At 39.1% G+C, this 15,485-nt stretch overlaps 1 protein-coding gene and 1 pseudogene across 3 annotated transcripts in view; both read right to left on the bottom strand.

Moving 5' to 3' along the window:
* The window catches only part of MARCHF5 (membrane associated ring-CH-type finger 5), a 56,155-nt gene that overhangs the window by 34,427 nt on the left and 6,243 nt on the right, over positions 1-15,485 (bottom strand). Inside the window, exon 2 of one of the 2 annotated variants that reach the window (XM_082630219.1) lies at positions 1,949-2,151. The exons of the other annotated variant lie outside the window; for it this stretch is intronic. Coding sequence (XP_082486345.1) covers positions 1,949-2,151 — 203 coding nt within the window. The remainder of the gene's footprint in view (positions 1-1,948; positions 2,152-15,485) is intronic. 2 annotated transcript variants of the gene reach the window in all.
* LOC309816916 (small ribosomal subunit protein eS6-like) lies at positions 13,772-14,984 on the bottom strand (annotated as a pseudogene). Its single transcript has one exon. The product of its transcript is annotated as a small ribosomal subunit protein eS6-like (transcript).

Here is a 15,485-nt window from a genome sequence, read left to right as displayed (position 1 = left end):
GCCAGGGCCGCTGAGCCTGCACGTCCGGAGCCTGTGCTCCGCAACGGGAGAGGCCACAACAGTGAGAGGCCCGCGTACCAAAAAAAAAAAAAAAGTCTATGATTATCTGTGGCTTACTCAAGTGACAGATCTCTGTGATATTCAGTATTGTGAATAGCTTGAACCTATCATATGAGGGTGAAATAACAATTCTTAATGATAAAATACGAAGACCAAATCATGATACACATAGCTTAAGCAAAGAGTTTGACTTTTCCAACATGTAGCCATTTTCTTTCCTTGTTGTAGAATGAAATCAGTGTCTTATTATTAGTATACTTAAAAAATGTATTCAATTACCACACTAGACCTAAAAACATGTTTCCTAGAACTGAAATACAACCAGAAGGACAGATTTATCCACTGCCATCTTCCAAACTGCAACATTCAACTTCATTGCTGAGTGCCACACATTTGTCAACTCAGCGCTTCATCGGATATTGTAGGTAGTTTTCAGTGAGAATTCTTGCAATAATTTTTGTACCCATCCATCTGAATATCTAAAACATCTAAAAGAATCATCCTATACTTGCTGCTATTCCCCACAACCTATAGTTGAAAAGTAGGATTATCTGATTTAGCAGAACTAAGAAGTAGGAAAAGAAACAGTTAAATACTACTGAGCCCGTGTGCTGCAACTACTGAAGCCCTCGCGCCTACAGCCCGTGCTCCACAACGAGAAGCCACCACAATGAGAAGCCTGCGCACCGCAATGAAGAGTAGCCCCCGGTCGCTGCAACTAGAGAAAGCCCGCGCGCATCAACAAAGACCCAACGCAGGCAAAAATAAATAAATAAATAAATAAAAACAACAACAACAACAAAAAAGACCTGTCAGTGTGGTCCACAAATTGTAAATGTCTGAGAAACGCTACTTTCTCTACTACACTATTTTTCTTTCATAGAAAGCTATCACTTCTTCCTATGTATATTACGTTAGAGAGAGAAATATAGACAGCTATGGAAATTTTGTTTGTCCTTATTATTAATCTTCTCACATTAGAAAAGCACTTCATCATCTGCACTTATGTTGCCTTATTTTTTTAAAGAAAGGTCTGATTTCAATATGTATAGCACCTAGAAAAAAAGATCTAATAATCATTTCCAGTTTCTCCTTGAACTCTATTCCTCCACAAAGTCATTTTTTTCTTTGACCTTCCCAAAACCCAAACTGCTTTCATATACCTCTTGATTATAGACAAGTGTGATATTAAAAATTTTGAACAACTGGCATGGCATAAATACCAAACAAAGAGAATGACACCAGTTCATAATCACATGGATGTAATGGAACATGCTAACTAAATATCAGCCTTAGTTATAGCTTCCTTTAACAATCTGCTACACTTCTTTCAACACTAGCCTCATTCTCAAAGACCATTGGTTATTCCTCGCCTGCCAATTCACAGAAAAAGGAAAGTAGTTTTCATGAAAAACAGCCACATAAATTGGATTCCAAACACTGTCTTTTATTAAATATTTAATTTCCCTTTTATTCCTTAATAGAAGAATTAAGAAAAATAAGTATTAGAAAGAACACACTATTGTTTTCTTTCTCCCACACCAATGGTTTCCAGAGAATGAGGCTCTTCAGTCAGGCTTTTATTATAGTTTTGTTAACTTGATTTTACCCACACAATTAGATATCCAAGTTCTTTATCCACTCAACCAAATGAAAACATTGAATACACAGACAAATGGATAGATCTGGGGATATATTAAGGATAATGTAAACTGTTAGCAAAACAAATATCTGACATTTAGAGAGAAAACAACAGAAATGGAATAGAGAAATTCACAAAAAAGCAAAGAGATGAGTCACTTAAAAATAAAGCTAGGATCATAGAGTCATATATTATAACATTATATATATATATATATATCTGTGTTGGTTTTAAGGATCTTCTTACCCAACTTTGGAAAAACTATTAAGTATTCAGCATTGCACTGGGGACATGCCACTCTGGCTGTACTGTTTCCTCTTTGTTTTTCATCCACCCAGCGCTGCAGACAAGCCTGGTGAACCCATTTTGTAGATCCTCTGCATCTGCATGGTCTCACCCATTCAGCTGTTCTATCATCTTCATCAGTGGCAAAACACACCCAGCAACTTCTGTAAATTAAAAGAGAAAATAACGACATTATCATTAACACCCCAGCCTCCTCTTCACCACAGCTCCCACTTAATGGGATGAGCCTACTATGTTATATTATAGGAACTTTTAATTCTGTATTAAAAGACTGAGGAGAAAAACAACCAACACATTTCCAGTAGAGTAGTTTCTTCTTTTTCTGTTTTTCCTTGTATTCTTCTGCAGAATCTTGTGTTTTCTGAATTTTGTCTTTATGTAACTTCCTCCATCTTTCTAGTACATTAAGGTTGTTGGTTTTGTTTTTTGCAGTATGCAGGCCTCTCACTGCTGTGGCCTCTCCTGTTGTGGAGCACAGGCTCCGGACGCACAGGCTCAGCAGCCATGGCTCACGGGCCCACGGCATGTGGGATCTTCCCGGATCGGGGCATGAACCTGCGTCCCCTGCATCGGCAGGTGGACTCTCAACCACTGCGCCACCAGGGAAGCCCTAAGTTTTTTTTTTTTTTTAATTAATTTATTTATTTTTGGCTGCACTGGTCTTTGTTTCTGCGCGTGGGCTTTCTCTAGTTGCGGTGAGCGGGGCTACTCTTCATTGCAGTGCACGGGCTTCTCACTGCAGTGGCTTCTCTTGTTGCAAAGCATGGGCTCTAGGTGTGCGGGCTTCAGTAGTTGTGGCTCATGGGCTCAGTAGTTGTGGCTCGTGGGCTCAGTAGTTGTGGCTTGTGGGCTCTAGAGCACAGGCTCAGTAGTTGTGGCGCACAGGCTTTAGTTGTTTGAGCTCCATGGGTTCAAGCCCTCCCGGACAAGGGCTTGAACCCATGTCCCCTGCATTGGCAGGCAGATTCTTAACCACTGCGCCACCAAGGAAGTCCATCTTTCTAATAATTCTTCGTCTCCTCTAATGAACCAGAATGCAAAGAGACAATCCTCAAGCTGCTTTTATAAGACCTAATAATTCTTCGAGGAGTGGTAAATATAGGAATATGTGAAATTCAGTGTATCTCCCATTTCAACAACATTAACCTCTTAACCTCTTGAACTTGGAAAACTAAAGTATTACATAAATGATTTCACATATGGTCTCATTCAGTTTTCAACTGAGACAGAAAAAAACCCCACTCATTTCTCTTTCTGGTAAAGTATGACTATAAGAGAGAAAGATGATTAAATTAAAAAGCACAAAGGGAAGAAGAGATGAAGATATCAGGATAAATTGTTTTAGGATAGTGATATGATAAATTTGGGCCTACATGTTTCCATTATAGGTATGATTGGTTTTCCTTTTTTGTGGGAATTAAATTATATTTATTATATTCAAAATCTAAAAGTCAAGTCTGGGATGCTTATATTTTTAAAAATTCTATTGAGATGGTTAATTTTTAAACATTTCCCCATTTTGCTTTTGAGGATACTTCATGAACTCTAATTTGTTCTTGTGGAATTAGGTTGCAATTCCTTATTTTTTTTCTTCTCAATTAACATGAGTTTTGACACCGATTTCCATTACAGCAAATACAATTTAACTCAGTGACACCATTCACTCCCCTTTACTGCCTTAAAGTTTGACTGCACAATAGGAAACTGCTAATTAAAGCTTGTCACTTACTGTGCACATTTCACTTAATTAGATAAGTGGCTTCTGTCAGAACTTAACTATGCTCAGTGGCAAAGACTATATAGTCAGGTACTATATATGGGTGAGGTCTCCAGTCTGTAGAACAATATGAATTTTAATTGTGTGCTCCAATTAAAACTTCACAATTAGAATAGGGAAAAAAAAACTGAACTGAATACGCGGCAACAATATCCAAAATTGTGCTTTTGCTCAGCTTTTAAATTCAGTCAGATTTCATTTGACCTACCTAGGTAAAAACTGGAGGTAGGGAGCATTTGTTTGAGCATGCCTGACCCTCTGACCCACCTCAGCCAAGCTGTCTGGGCCCTCATGCTATCTTACGGTTATCCAGAAATGACTCCTCCTCCACCTCCTTATTCTTTAAAATGTTATTGTGGTAAAACATACATAACATAAAATTTACTACTTTAACCATTTTTAAGATTGCAATTCAGTAGCACTAAGTCATTCACACTGGCAACCATCATCACTATCCATGATTTGACTGGGTTTCAACCTAGTTTTTTTCATAAAATTTCAATTGACAAGTATACAGCAAATAAACCAGTTATTTGAGGTGTTAGTATATATTTTCCCCATTTAACCAAGGTAATTTTGTAAATATAATTGTATACCTCTGGGAAATGAAAACCATATTTTGGTAACAAAATATAGGCAGAATATCTAGAAACTCGATTTCTAGGTTCTTGTAAGTTTTTCATATCAACAATGGAACATATATGTAGCTAAGTACATCTAGACCAGCATAATTAATCAGTATTAAGGTGAACTGAATCTTAAATTAAGCCAATTTCCAGTCATCAGGGAAAAACAAAATGAAATGTAAAGAACCTTAATACTAAGTTGAACCAAATGAAATTGCCTATATTTATCTGTTTTTAACTTACATAAATGGCAGCTTCATATACCAATATAATGGGAATATTTGTATAGTTATAATCCCCATAAATTCTGGATAAGTACAAGTTTATTTTTCCCCAACATTTAATAGGAAAAATTTCAAACTTTCAAAAAAAGTTGAAAAACTGTTTGGTGAACATCCATATTTTAACACCTAGATTCTACAATTCTTATCATTTTGCTACATATGTACTTTACTACATATTCTTTCATCAATCTTATTTTTTGATGTATTTCAAAGTTTCAGACATTAGTGTACTTCACCCCTAAATAAACACTTTTACAGTTTTACTTTTTAGAAAGTACTCAACTAACATTTAAAAGAGGCACTTTCCAGATTTTTTTCTAATTTCACAACTATGGTAGATAAGATAGTTGAACGATGATTTACAGTGAAAACTTATTAGGTGTTAAACCTAATTGGAAGTGTTAATACCCATAACCTTGTTTTTATTGTTTGATTCATAGTGACAGTGAGTATACAGCTTACAAATTTGGATTTTGAAGCTAATGCTCATTAGAGATTAACTGAAATTATCCTATAGATATTAAAAAAAACCTTATTGATAATAATACTCTCAAAAAGTCTGATATTCAACATCTACCAACGTACCACCACCAAATTACTTCATCTAAAAATTATAATTTAGATACAAGTAAATGTTATATAAAATGAAGACTTCTAACTTAATAGTACAAAACAAACAAGCAACTGAAAATTATAGAAATTGCCGGCAACATTTACTGAGCATTCAGTGATTTCATGTAGTTTCACTGGTTCCATGTGGCTGCACAAACAAAATAAATGGAAGATTGTACCTATCTAGAAAACCCTATAATTTAATTGGGGCTACATCCAGTAGATACAAGAGATTTAAGGTTCCAGCGAAATTACCATAGGTACATCCATTTTAAGAAGAAGGAAGCATCAATTTGGATAGATCAGAAAAGGTTTCAGGGAGGAGTGAGAGCAGAAATTAGCAGGGGCAAGTGACTTTATTGCAGGGATTCTCAAAACAAAGGTCTCAGGACCAGTAGTTCAGGATCACTAGGGACGTGCAAATTCTCTGGCTCTACTCCAGATCTAGTAAATAAGAAACTCTAGAGGAAGAGGGCCTACAAATCTGTGATTTAACACGCTCTCAAGGTGATCCCAATATTCAATAAAGTTTGGGAACTGCTGGTGTAGAAAAATGGCAGGTAAAAAAAAGCAAACATATTGGAGAAAGCAGACTGTGTGAAAGGGATAATTACTGGATTTACTTAAGGTAGAAATAATTGCTTCTGATGACTAAATATTTTTAATATAAATAACCATACAGAAAATGTTAGGTTCTAAAGAATTTATTAACTGATTTACTACCTTACTAGGTATATGAGTTTAATCTACGTAATATGGGAAGAATATTAGTCTGTGAAATAAGGGCCAGGTACATGGGAAATTAAAGCATATAAAAATGGTCACATAAATGTTTTTAGGCAGACAGCCTGTAAGACAGTTATTAGTCTTCAGGGCTGGAAATGAGGGAGGGAACAAAGTATGTATAGGAATCTTCTCTTCCCGCATTTTAAAAAACACTTCTAATAGGCTGACCAGGAATATCACCTAAGAAGGTCTTAAAATTATGCCTCCCCCTTTGCTTCCCCATACCCTACTGCCTCCTTGATGCAATCTATTTCAGCTATTTATTCTCCAATTCCCCACCTCCTTCCATTTAAGGGGAAAAGAGGTTGTTTGAAAATGATGGGTTTAGAGTTTCTCAAGATCTTAGAATAGAGGAGAGAGTAGAAGCTTGTGGTTTAATGTACAGCACAATTTCTCTTTTTTAGGGACAAAAAGTATACCATACTTTTTAAGGAAAACCACTCTTCCCTCCAACATCAGCCATGTATGTGGTTTATTTAGGCAGTTATAGTCCCACATCCCCAGCTCCAGGAAGAGTAATCCCTAGATTGGTTTAAGGGAGTATCCCATGTCCTAGATTACAGTTATTGGGAGGCTGGGCCCATAAAGCTAGTTTCATTAGATTGAACTTCAGAATTTTTGCTGGGAAAGTTGGTACACAGACTTTCTTTTCCACTGAGCCTGAAGGCAGGAAAAGTGTGAAGCTAAATGAGGGTGTGAGGCTCTGCTGCCAGGAGAGCCACAATGTGGAGCCTAAAGAACCCAGAGGAAGCTGAAAGATAGAAACTGATGACTTCGTTTGAGACATGGATCAAGCTGTGCTTAAAGCTAAATATACCCTTGCACTGTTCACTTACATAAACCCACAGATTTTTTTTTTTTTTTTTGGTTTAACCAGTTTGGGGCAGATTCCTATCAGATACAACCCAATCTTGCTATAGATTGTGAGAAACTGGATATAAGAGATAGCCCTGAACAATCATATAATGTAGACTCTTAAACAGCTTTTATAAGGACACTATTTTTTGTCAATGGCTTTGTTTCCTACTGACCGCAACTTGAGATGAAAAGGCTTAAATAAATCTAATTTCCACTGCAAGTACTTTGAGTCTTGCAAGCTTTTCTATTTCTCACACAGGGCAAAAATATGCTCCTGATTCTGGCTACTGGATCAGGTCATTTCTTAGATAAAAACAACCAACAAAGATAAAACCAAACATTTTGAAATTAAAAATTCTTACTGACAATGCTATAATATTTGCATTGCAGGATCAATTTAACTATAATTCTACTTTATTACATATTTTAATGTTATAGTTTATAGGATGGCAATTTTAATACCCTTAAAAGGTGAGAACTGGCTATTTGCCATTTCAAAGGACAAAGCCAAAAACCTTTCAAAGTCCACACCTAAGAAGAGGTTGTAATTTCTGACAAAATTCTAATTAAGAGTTTCTCTTTGAGTCATTTCCTCCCCTTCTTCTCTTCAATCCTCCAATCTCTCAGCAGTGTTCAGTGTGATGCAGAAGCATCATCTGAGAACTTGCTGGAAATGCAAATTTTCAGGTCCCACCCCAGACCTGCAGAATCAGAAACTCTGAGGATGGGACCCAACACTACATTTAAAAAATATATTTATTTTAAATTTCTTTAAAAATTCTTCTTTTTTATTGCAGTAAAATATATAACATAAAATTTGCCATCTTAACCATTTTTAAGTGTATAGTTCAGTGGTATTAAATACATTTACACTGTTGTGCTATCGTCACCACCACCCACCCCATAACTCTTCATCTTATAAAACAAACTCTATACTTATTAAACAACTCTCCAATGTCCTCTCTCCCAAGCCCCTGACAGCCACCCTTATACCTTCTGTCTTTATAATTTTGACTACTCTAAGTACCTCATATAATCCAGTATTTGTCTTTCTATGTCTTCAAGGTTCATCCACATTGTAGCATACTGCCGAATATCCTTCCTTTTTATGAGGCTGAATACTATTCCATTGTATGTATATACACACCACATTTTGCTTATCCATTCATTGGTCTTAGATATTAAGGTTGCTTCCAAGTTTTAGCTATTGTGAATAACACTGTTACGAACATGGGTGTACAAATATCTCTTTGAGATCCCGTTTTTAATTCTTTTAGGATATATACCCAGAAGTGAAATTGCTGGGTCACATGGTAATTCTATTTTTAACTTTTTTGAGGAATCACCAACATGGTATTTTAACAAACCCTTCAGGTGATCGTGATACCTGAAGTTTGAGAACCTCTGCTCTGGCCATTCTTCTTTCCTTTTTCCCTTTGTAAGTTTCCTCAACTCACCATAATACAAAAATGAAATTTTATTTTACATTCAATGTAAACATTTTTAATCTATTTGGTTTTTAATTTAAATAGTAAGCAAAATGCTTGAGATCCTTTTTTCTAAGGAATAAAGCTAGCTAAATTTGGGGAAAAGATTTTGTGAGTTCAGGATATTCTAACTGGTTAAAGAACTTGGGATGCCTGAGTTCAAATTCCTGCTTACCACTTATTTTAGGTTTAATGACAATCTCTTTCAGAGTTTTTGTAATACAGGGGTTCTTAACCTGAGGTCCATGAAAAATTTACGGGATTGGTAAATTTGGATGGGAAAAAAATTAATTATACCTTTATCTTCACTAAACTCTAAATAAAATTCAGTTTTCCTTCAATGATGAATAAACAAATCATAGTAATATTAGCATACAGCAATTAGAAATTAGTACAGTGACCAGAAATTTTCCTATTACAGCTGTGCAGATCTCAAAATAACATTTAACCCACTGCTAATTTGAAATTAATTATCAGACCCACCAGTAATAGATCTTGTATTTGTTTTAAAGCTCATATTACCATGTCAGATTTTTAATATTTTGGTAGCTGTATTTCAACGTAACTTGTCCATTTCTGACCTGTATATTTTGTTTTATTCTTTCAAAACATTCTGAGAAGGAACCCATAAGCTTAACTAAACTTCCAAAGGAGTTCTCAGCATAAAAAAGGTTTTATGTTAAAATTCCCTATTGTAGAACCCTCCTACACTGTTAGTGGAATTGTAAATTGGTACAGCCACTGTGGAAAACAGTATAGGGGTTCCTCAAAAAACTAAAAATAGAGTTGTCATATTATCCAGCAATCCCACTCCTGGGCACATACCCAGACAAAACCGTAATTCAAAAAGATGCATGCACCCGAGTTCACAGCAGCACTATTCACCATTGCTAAGACATGGAAACAACCTAAATGTCTACCGACAGATGAATGGATAAAGAAGATGTGGTGTGTGTACACACACACACACACACACACACACACACACACACACACACACACAGGAATACTCCTCAGCCAAAAAAAAAGAAATAATGCCATTTGCAGCAACATGGATGGACCTAGAGATTATCATACTTAGTGAAGTAAGTCAGAAAGTGAAAGACAATACCATATGATATCACTTACATGTGGAATCTAAAATAGGACACAGGGCTTCCCTGGTGGCGCAGTGGTTGAGAGTCCGCCTGCCGATGCAGGGGACACGGGTTCGTGCCCCGGTCCGGGAAGATCCCACATGCCGCGGAGCGGCTGGGCCCGTGAGCCACGGCCACTGGGCCTGTGCATCCGGAGCCGGGAGAGGCCACAACAATGAGAGGCCCGCGTACCGCAAAATAAATGAATGAATGAATAAATAAATAAATAAATAAAATAGGACACAAATGAACTCATCTATGAAACAGAAACAGACTCACAGACAAAGAGAACAGACTCGTGGTTGCCAAGAGGGAGGGATGGATTGTGAATCTGGGATGAGCAGATGCAAACAAATATATATAGAATGGATAAACAACAAGGTCCTACTGTATACCACAGGGAACTATGTTCAGTGTCCTGTGAGAAGCCACGGCGAAGAAGAATACGAAGGAGAATGTACGTAGGTGTGTGGCTGAGTCACTTTGCTGTGCAGCAGAAATTAACACAACATTGTAAATCAACTATACTTCAATAAAATATATTTTAAAAAAAGATTCTCTATTGTAAAGGATTAAACAAGTGATTATGAAACTGCTTAAGAATTGTCTGGCACATACATAACCACCAAATGAACAGTAGCAATAATGGCACCAAGAGAGATGAGAAAGATGGTGTCAACTTTACATCTATGCCTAGATTTTTTTTTGTGTGTGTGTGGTACGCGGGCCTCTCACTGTTGTGGCCTCCCCCGTTGCAGAGCACAGGCTCTGGATGCGCAGGCTCGGTGGCCATGGCTCACGGGCCTAGCCGCTCCGCGGCATGTGGGATCCTCCCAGACCGGGGCACGAACCCGTGTCCCCTGCATCGGCAGGCGGACTCTCAACCACTGCGCCACCGGGGAAGCCCTATGCCTAGATTTTTATGGATGCATTCTCTTACCTAAATTAGCACATACAGCAGTTCTGCCTGGCACCCTGGTATTCAGTGGAAAAGGTCCTGGATTCCTGATCACCCCCAATTGTCCAGTAGGCCAACACCACTGCTTAAGATATTTATTCAAATCCTCAATTCATTTTCTACCACCCTTCTTTTCCTTCCACTAGGTTTTCTAAATGCTGCCTGCTTGCTGATAATACACACTCACAATTTACTTCCACACCTTTCCACCAGCCAAGTTACTGCTCATTAGGTTACAGAGTAAAGGGAGATCTGGGAATTATCATGACTGGTTCAGAGATTAAAGAACAAGTTACTATTATAATATGAAGACATGAAAAAAGAACTAAACTAGACAACTCTAAAGAATATTACTTATTCCTTAAATGTATGGCCTTACTGGTACTGGTAATGTCACTAATCTGTATGTATGACATGCCACTCTTTATTAAAAAATCATTTATTTCTATGTAATTTTAAATTAAAATTATAACTTTTTCCCAATTATTGATATAAATCCTTCTCAACAGTAAAATTTATAAACAGTTATAGGAATATACATCAAATTTGCCTTAAATCAAAGAGTATTCAAGATCTCCCCCTAAATTAACTTGAACATACTTAGTATGCTCACTGTTTGATGCCAGAAGAAATACATTTAAGGAACTTACAATCTAGTTAAGGAACAAATATATGCATAGAAGGATCACATCAAAACAACCACACAAAACACTGAGTGCCAAGAAATGATGCTGGTGACCAAAGGTAATACAGAAACGTGATGATGACCATAAGAAACACAGGATGAAATAGCTGAGAAGGTTTTATGAAAAGGAAGAACTACAAATGAGATAACAATTGGGGAATGAAAAGAATAAGCGTATCTGAAGTAAGAATAACAGCATAAACAACCTTAGAGATAGACATGAGCATATGATCATGGACAATGATAAAACCAATGTGGCTGGAGCAGAAAGGTTTTAAAAGAAAGCCAGATATTACAAACCAGTTGGCAAAGGATGGATGACAAAGGTAACCTCACTTCACAGGGTTCATCTGTGACTAAACTAGTTTATATGATTAATTATTTTAAAAGTATACGGGGGAAAAAGGAGAGGAAACTTATCAATAGAAGAGTTTCTCACTGGCACATAAATTAACTAAGCAAGATAGGTATGGTTATCTAATAAAACAGTTGGCAGTAAAGTCTACCTTTGCAGACTCAGACTGTAGGTGTTTATAGTGGATTATTAGAAAGATCTGGAAAATCATAGGCTCCTGCCTATGATCACTTTGATGAAAACTGGAGGGAAGCAGAATAGAAGAGTTCCAGAATACAGGAGTGAGAGCAGTGAAACAAGCTTTAAATTGTTGTTGTTATTATATATGGTGCCTTGCCAATGTATTTCCATGACTGTTTTAAGGAAAGAGAACATGTCCTTAATTCAGAAGATGCTTAGAGGGGGCTTCCCCGGTGGCGCAGTGGTTGAGAATCTGCCTGCCAATGCAGGGACACGGGTTCGAGCTCTGGTCTGGGAAGATCCCACATGCCGCGGAGCAACTAAGCCCGTGGGCCACAACTACTGAACCTGCGCGTCTGGAGCTTGTGCTCTGCAATAAGAGAGGCCGCGACAGTGAGAGGCCCATGCACCGCGATGAAGAGTGGCCCCCGCTTGCTGCAACTAGAGAAAGCCCTCGCACAGAAACGAAGACCCAACACAGCCAAAAAAAAAAAAAAAAAAAAAAAAAAGAAGATGCTTAGAGAACCACGCTCTGGTTAATGCAAGGAACGCCTACATTTAACAATGAAAAAAACTGCAAACTGCTTGCTTTGTCTCAGGATTAAAAGAGTCACATCCCATGTATTCTTAAACAGGAACTATACCATCAAGAAGACTAAAAGTCCGGGACTTCCCTGGTGGCGTAGTGGTTAAGAATCTGCCTGCCAGTGCAGGGGACACGAATTCCAGCCCTGGTCCGGGAAGATCCCACGTGCCACGGAGCAACGAAGCCCGTGTGCCACAAGTGCTGAGCCTGCACTCTAGAGCCCGCAAGCCACAACTACGGAGGCCGAGTGCCACAACTACTGAAGCCTGCGTGCCTAGAGCCCGTGCTCTGCAACAAGAGAAGCCACCCAATGAGCAGCCCAGGAACTGCAACGAAGAGTAGCCCCTAGGGGCTTCCCTGGTGGCGCAGTGGTTGAGAGTCCGCCTGCCGATGCAGGGGACGCGGGTTCGTGCCCCTGTCCGGGAGGATCCCACATGCCGCGGAGCGGCTGGGCCCGTGAGCCATGGCCGCTGGGCCTGCGCGTCCAGAGCCTGTGCTCCGCAACGGGAGAGGCCACAACAGTGAGAGGCCCGCGTAATGCAAAAAAAAAAAAAAGAGTAGCCCCTGCTCGCTGCAACTAGAGAAAAGCCTGCGTGCAGCAACAAAGACCCAAGGCAGCCAAAAATAAAAATAATAAATAAATTTTAAAAATTAAAAAAAAAGACTAAACATCCCTTTATATGTCTGTCCAGCCAAGTGGAATAGAAGTTAAAGTATTTGGATTTATCAAAGAGCTACCACAATTATGACATGTTACAAAAAAGGGAAAGGGAAATACCCCACAATGAAAGCATTCATTTACTAAGCATATATTCATGCCATGCTCTTTGTCTCTGATCTTCACAAACTCTGCAAACATAATTATTTCTGTCTTAAATAAATAAGGAAACAAAAGCCCAGAACGGTTAAACAGTCTGCCCAAGGCCTCATGGTTAAGTAGAAAGGCATGGATGCAACCTAGGCCTCAACTCTAAAATATGAGCTTTTTTGTAAATTATATCCCAATAAAAAAAAAATTAAAAAAATTTAAAAAAACACCAAAAACATCAGCTTTTTTCACTGCACCATGCTGCCATATGGATAGTGTATTCTGAGAAAATTTTCCACTTCTCATTTCTAAGGAAATTATAGCCAGTACAAGTAATTATGTGTTTCATTTTTTTTTGATGTCTGATCTTATTTATTTGTTACTCTTAGAACATCTCATTTTTTTTTTTTTTTTTTTTTCTTTTTTGCGGTATGCGGGCCTCTCACCGTTGTGGCCTCTCCCGCTGCGGAGCACAGGCTCCGGACGCGCAGGCCCAGCGGCCATGGCTCACGGGCCCAGCCGCTCCGCGGCATATGGGATCCTCCCAGACCGGGGCACGAACCCGTATCCCCTGCATCGGCAGGCGGACTCTCAACCACTGCGCCACCAGGGAGGCCCTGAACATCTCATTTTTGACTGGACTCAGACTTAGAAGTAGAAGCTCTCAGAGAGGACAGCCTCCATCTCTTGGCAATCTGTTCCTGGCGTTTTTCTTTGGCCTCCTTCATTCTCCTGGCCAAAAGTTTAGCATATTCTGCAGCCTCTTCCTTATTTTTCTTAGTACGCTGTTTCTTCAGAGCAATTCGCCGATGTTTGTGTTGCAGAACACGTGGAGTAACAAGACGCTGAATCTTGGGTGCTTTGGTCCTAGGTTTCTTACCTTCTTTGTTTAGGGGCTTTCTCACAACATACTAGCAGACATCATCTTCTTTAGAGAGACTGAAAAGTTTGTGGATACTGCTAGCTCTTTTGGGCCCCAGGCAACGAGGCACAGTAGTGTCACTGAGTCCAGGAATATCCTTCTCCCCTTTTTTTACAATGATCAAATTGAGAACGCTCAGATTGGCATCCACAATGCAACCCTGTACAGGTTTGTGCTTTCTTTCTCCAGTCCTCCTTGGTCTGTAACAGGAATGCCCCTTACTCAGTAGCAGGCAGACTCGGCCATGGGTCAAGACACCCTGCTTCATGGGGAAACCCTGTTTGTTGTTCCCACCACTGATTCGGACCACATAACCCTTCCATTCTTCACCCAGAGTGTCAGCAGCAACTTCTGTGGCCATATGCTTCTCATAAAAGGTATGAAGTTTTCGTTCATCGTCCACTTCAATGAGTTTCTGGCAGCCAGTGGCCAGGAAAGAGATGTTCAGCTTCATTCTGAAGCGGCCAACCACCTCCAAGGCACCACAAAAAAGAGCTATGTGTTTCGTTTTTGCTAGGGTACTTTTAAGCAGCCATAAGGAGCTTTCACTAGAGATCTAAACCCCTGCCAGTGTACTCCAAGGTGCCATATAAATGTTACCATCTCTCATCTTATGAACTATGGCATGTAAAGAGTTGGGAGGCACGTATGTACGTGTGGCCTGTAAAGAACTGCTACATGAGTCTGGAGAAGGGGGGAAATATTTCTGGCTGAAATGGTCAGAAAAGCTTTATAAATGAGGCAGAAACTAAACTGGGTCTTGAAGAGTGGGTAGAATTTTGAAAGACAAGATGCTGAAAAGAACACAGGACAGTGAGTGAATCAGTTTGGCCTAGGCAAAACATATATACTTTATGAACTCATTCTTAAACAGAAGCAAAGCTTTAAGAAGGTAGCTGGTGCCAGCAAAATATTCACTGTCTTAAACATAATAGAGAGCACCATAAATATGATTATGGAGGGTCTTGAAGGCCAGGTTAAAGAATTTGAACTTGGGCTTCCCTGGTGGCGCAGTGGTAGAGAGTCCACCTGCCAATGCAGGGGACGCAGGTTCGTGCCCCGGTCTGGGAAGATCCCACATGCCGCAGAGCAGCTGGGCCCGTGAGCCATGGCCGCTGAGCCTGCGCGTCCGGAGGCTGTGTTCCGCAACGGGAGAGGCCACAACAGTGAGAGGCCCGCGTACCGCAAAAAAATAAATAAATCAAAAAAAGAATTTGAACTTAAGCTTAATAAGCAATTAAGAAAATACAGAAGGTTTTGAGCAAATAAATATTTGGTTCTTTAGCAAGATTATTCTAGGCACTGATATGTCATAAATAGTGAAAAGACAGACACCATGATTCAACAGTGTCTCCAATGTACTTTCCCCTTCTGGGGAAATGGGATAGGGAACAGTTTCTGTTCTCAGTGAACTTCC

Source organism: Mesoplodon mirus (genome assembly GCF_964341445.2).
Source record: "Mesoplodon mirus genome assembly, chromosome: 2".
Classification (NCBI taxonomy): Eukaryota; Metazoa; Chordata; class Mammalia; order Artiodactyla; family Ziphiidae; genus Mesoplodon; species Mesoplodon mirus.
This window is presented reverse-complemented; position numbering and strand designations above follow the sequence as displayed.